The sequence below is a fragment of the Aphanomyces invadans genome (genome assembly GCF_000520115.1).
Source record: "Aphanomyces invadans strain NJM9701 unplaced genomic scaffold supercont1.52, whole genome shotgun sequence".
NCBI lineage: Eukaryota > Oomycota > Saprolegniomycetes > Saprolegniales > Verrucalvaceae > Aphanomyces > Aphanomyces invadans.
The window spans coordinates 86,755-91,750 of record NW_008580197.1 but is presented as its reverse complement, the minus strand read 5'-3'; the positions used below and the strand labels follow the sequence as shown (position 1 = coordinate 91,750).

The window sequence follows — 4,996 nt, the reverse complement described above, 5'->3', positions numbered from 1 at the left end:
TCGGGCTTGGTGGTCGAAGGTGCCGTCGCGGATGGACTGGTCGTGGTGGAGACAATCGGGCCAGTCGGTGTCGGACTGGAGGTTGCAGGAGTCGAAAGACTAGATACAGGTCGATTCGGGTTCGTTATGGATGGGCGTGTGGGGCTGCTGGTGGAATCTGTAGGGATGTATGTGAGTTGAAAATTCGGCGTGGGTGTTGGAGATTTGATGACGGTTTGGATGAACTCCTTTGCTGTGTTGATACGGATGTAGACGCTGGGGCGACCCCATTGTTGCGGCATTGCCAGTAGGTCAGCCCAATAAGTTGACTTTTGCTGTTCCAATCAAACATGACAGCGCTTCCTCGTTCTTGGTCGCACTGGTTGCTGTGAATGCAGTGCATGAGAGTGTTGAGCGTTCGGCCATACTCTTGGTGGTCGACATAGAATTTGTCGCACAGTTCGTAGGCCATCAGTGTCGCTGAAGTTTCCACGATTCTCTTGTTCGTGTAGGCGACATCAAATCCGCGGATCCACAGTGTTGAGTTTTTAGGCATGGTTTCGTTCCAAGAGATCGTGACTGGAGTGTACCTGCTGGCGGTTTGTAGCTCCAACATAGCAAATGGATGGTAGCTCGCGTTGGTAGTCGTGGTGGATAGTGGCTGCACCACGTATCGGATAACTGGAATGCGTTCCGTTTCAACATCACCCAACCCACACTTGGCGCCGATAGCAGCCCACTTGGAAGTTTGAACACACTCCGCTAGAGTAAGTAGCCATGTGGGGGCGACGAGCGTGCCACTGCACACGGAAGGTGATGTCTTGTTGGGACTTAATCCAGCCAGATACATGTGTTGGGTGCCATTTCCGCCGAGGGCGGTGGTTGAGTTTGGTTGAAGGCTCATCCTGAGAGCCGTCCAATTCAAAAGTGAGTGCCAACGAGTCTTCCAGACACGAACGAGTTGAACCAAAACTTGCGTGTCCGTTCAAGATCTCCAGTTGTCCAATCAAGTACCGTCATCCCGACATTGGATCAACATGGTCCAATCCGTGCGCACTTTTTGACATTTTTATAGCCAATCAAAGTTACACCCTCTCGCCTGCAGTGAAGTTGCAGGTAAAGCTCGTGCCTTCAAAGAATCCTCCGATGGCGCATTGTTGTCACATCAAATTGAGGTAGCCTCGCTTATCGAGATTTTATCACGGGGAGCAATGGCGCTTTCGCCCATCGATGGACAGACGCATCATGCTACTACTCTCATGACATCCTAGTCCCTCCGCTACCCAGCCAAAGTTCAAGCGCGGTCTGTGCGTTCCAAAGCATTCGCCAGATATCGTTGACTTATGGGCGTAAAAAATAGTTTGTGGAATGCAATGGATTTGTCGGGTTGAATGCAGTTGGACAAGTGCGAGAGCAAACAACCGATCCCTGCCTGCACTGACAACGCCTCGTTTCACGGGTGCAATAACTACATCTATGGCGGTCTCATCATCGAAATCGGTGGCAAGGCGTCGTGGCGGGACTGCTATCGAGCACATGGTGCTCGACTCCCCTTCGCCCCCGCATGTAGTATTCCCAATCGAGTTGCATTTTCCTTTTCATGCCTTGCGGCCAACTTCGATAGACTTGGTGTTGCTCATGGCAAGTGCAACAACAATACACCAAACCTTTGTACGCGAACTCCTTTTCAACATGAAGAAGTTGGCCACACGAGGCAACGGCTCGTTTTGGCTATAATGGATACAGTGATGAGAAACAGCGCTCGTAACGGTCACCGGGAAAACACTATCGCTCAGGTTTATGTAGCCGGCCAAAATGTTCAGGGTTGGTGTTATTTCACCCCATTATAACTCGAACAAGAGAGATAGAAGTAGTTGACGACAAGTGTGCGGATGTAGAGGTGACCAGAGTGTAGCTGCCTAGCATGCAGGCCTTCTTCTTGGAGGACGTCGTCGAGGAATTCTCCAAGGCAGTTGGTTGAAGGAACTACTCAAGCCTTCGATGCGACGATTTGCCACCACTGAAAGCTTGAGGGGCACACCATCGTCATACGATGGCGAGGTTGTCGTGCACATTAGCGAAAGCTAAACATGAAGGGCAATGGTGGTAATGTCGACTCGACGTGACAAATGGTTGCGCATTCCATCGCCATGCAAGACGTAAATAAGCACATGACAACGGCCGTCAAATTCAAAACCGGGTAGCTATGTCAGAACCACACCAACCAGGTTCGTGTGTTGCCCCATACTTCGACAGGCACATTGCAATTGAAGAAGGCACAATCTCCTTTCTTCTTGATACCTCGTGTGCACTCTCGTTGCAACTAGAGTGCATAGGCGTTGACGCGTTGCAAATCAACGCATGATTGTTGGTCAAGACGTATGCGCTCCACCAGCAGTACGCACTGAAACGAGCAAAGGACGGAGGCTCGATGCATGTGGGTGCTCTTGGTGGGCATAGTGGGGGAGGATATCCTTGGGGAGGATTTTCCCTGGTGACGTCTGTCCGACGAATGAATTTCCATGGAAATGACTGGTCATCACGGTGTTTCTACCTGCAATCGGAATGCAAGCCACACGGGAGCAACGAAGCTTGCATGCATTTTTCAACTCTACGCATCGTGCTCATGCTGTTTCGGACGTGCGTGCTGCTTGGCACCATGACTACCCATGCCGTTGTGCGCTCATATTCGGCTCCCGTGCAGAGTGCAGAGGCGGCGCCGTACATGTGCCAGCTCCGATCCATGTCGATTGAACCGATGAAGTGCCAAGGAGTCCTCGTTGACACGCATGCTGCCCTCTTCACGCGCAGGTGCATGGCATATTTTGAAAAGGGCGACAAGGTTGTTGTGGGCCCAGCGAGGGTTGACGGTGGCTTGGATGACGGTGACTGGATTCCCGTCGTGTGGATCAGTATCCATGAAACGCTCGACTTTGCCATGGCGCTTTTGGACAGACCAGCCAAAGTCGCGCCGGTAGGCATTCTCTGGGACGACCTCAAACCCGGCGCAATTGCGACCATGCGTGGATGGAACCCGTTCAACGGTGACAATGCTTCCAAAATCGTCCTCGAGACGTCGGTCCAAATCATGACGAACGATCAATGCACTGCAAAGTTCAACCACTCCATTGCCAACGAGGTCGTGTGTGGCGACAACGACTGGTTTCCCGACTGTGCGTCGTACGTGTTTGGGTCGCTCTTTGCAAACATTGGTGGCAACGACTTTCTTGTTGGGATCCAGTCGGGCTTTTGGTGCAATTCGCGTCCTGCGTTCCAGATATTTAGTCGCCTCTCCGCCGGTCGAGGCTTCATCGAACAGTTCTTGTGCTTGGCAAAGTAGCAGCTTCATAAGCACGCAACGTCACGGCAGCATTTCCATCCATACGCTCCCGTCCATACGATCCCGTACGATTAATCAATACATCGTGTATTGATTAATCGAAAGGTCCATCCCCATCACACGTCACTCTTACACATGGAACTTCCCGTGTCCTTCGCTTCACATGTCAGATACGCGCCGCTTGAACTTGACGACGTGGAGTCGTGCAACACTCGCGCGAAAACCGCAGTCGCATTGTGAAGCACGTATGCGCCGATGTTCGGAATGCACTCCTCACTGGCATGATCGCGTTCACAATGGCGTGCGGGGTTTGCGACTAACTTTAGATTTTACTGGAAAATCATATCAGGATATTGAACCCTGGAAATAGCGTTCAAAACGCCGACGACCTCTATAACATGATTAATCTCTATAAAATTCTACCTCCTGAATTCTTCAATGCCACGTCGAAATGCCTTTCTTTTTGACCAATTGAAGTGTAGAGACAAAATGTTGATTAGATTGACTGACAGAAAATCCAAGATGATTGGCTATAATCAGAAATGTTTCTGATTATAGCCAATCAGCTTGGATAAATTCGCAGATATGAACACATTATTCTCTGCCTCCATGCTTTTCAGCATGACAACATGTCGTTTTTTTCCGGGGTTCAGTGCATGGGGGAAGCTCGGCGCATGATTGGCTCAACAGTATGCAATCCGCAACGATCTGATTGAACGCAACTCGGACTGGCCTCGTGGATGAGAGCGCTCGGCGCCAAGGTCCGTAACTACTCCGCGACCAATTTCGTCGAGCAGTTCCTGACCAGGAACCTTGTCCTCGACAGACCGCGCTACCTTCCCAATTCGTGATTGAGTTCGAACATACATGCTTGGTCATTGGTCACGTTCCTTGTGCGCCAGGGATAACACGCAATCGTAACGATAGTTGGGCGCGAACTCGTCGTGGTCTCTTCAGCTTCTCCAGCTATAAACGATCGACCAAGCGTGAATACAGCATTAATGACATCCTGTTTTGATTGGCTACAAATTCAAATAAATTGATTTGATTGGCTAGTTGCTTCGACCACAGATTCGATTGGGCACTCGACGTTGAAGTGAAGTAAGAATGTTGGTGCGATTTCAACGCAACGCGCCTTTTTCGGCCATTTCGAATGCATCGCGCCATTCTTCAATTGTTGGCGGCGATGCAAAGCATTGGCGGCACCGTCCGCGCCATCCTTGCAGTACTCATCGTTCTTCCGATGCTGTCCCTTGCGGCGGAAATTACCATAGTCGGTGGCAAACCAGCTCGTGATGGGGACCACATGTACGTCACGTCGCTATACCTGTCCAACGAATGCCCCGAACCCATGTGCATGGCCACATTGATCGCGCGCAAGTGTTTGCTCACCACCGCGACGTGTGCAAAGGGAAAGCAGTCCTATGCAGTCGTTTCGTCGACTGGACAAATCCCCAGCGGGAGACCAATCATGGCATGGACGATACATCCTGCATATGACCCCAACACGCGTGCCAACGATTTTTCGGTTCTCTAGATGGAATTCGTGGGACCTCCCGTGCCTCTTGTTCCGATCAGTTGGAGACCACCAGAGGAAAAGGAGTTTGAAGCGATGGTGCGCGGATATGGGGCGGGTGTTCCAGGCGGACCGATGTCCCACGTGCTCAATGAAGCCCT

General features: G+C 51.1%; 1 protein-coding gene across 1 annotated transcript; it reads left to right on the top strand.

The window, feature by feature from the left end:
* Positions 1–2,638: 2,638 nt before the first annotated feature.
* H310_13493 (hypothetical protein) lies at positions 2,639–3,634 on the top strand (the record flags this gene model as incomplete). Its single annotated transcript, XM_008881012.1, has 1 exon — positions 2,639–3,634. One exon carries the CDS (start codon positions 2,639–2,641, stop codon positions 3,317–3,319), a length of 681 nt encoding a protein of 226 aa, XP_008879234.1. The 3' UTR covers positions 3,320–3,634.
* Between the last annotated feature and the right edge of the window lie 1,362 nt (positions 3,635–4,996).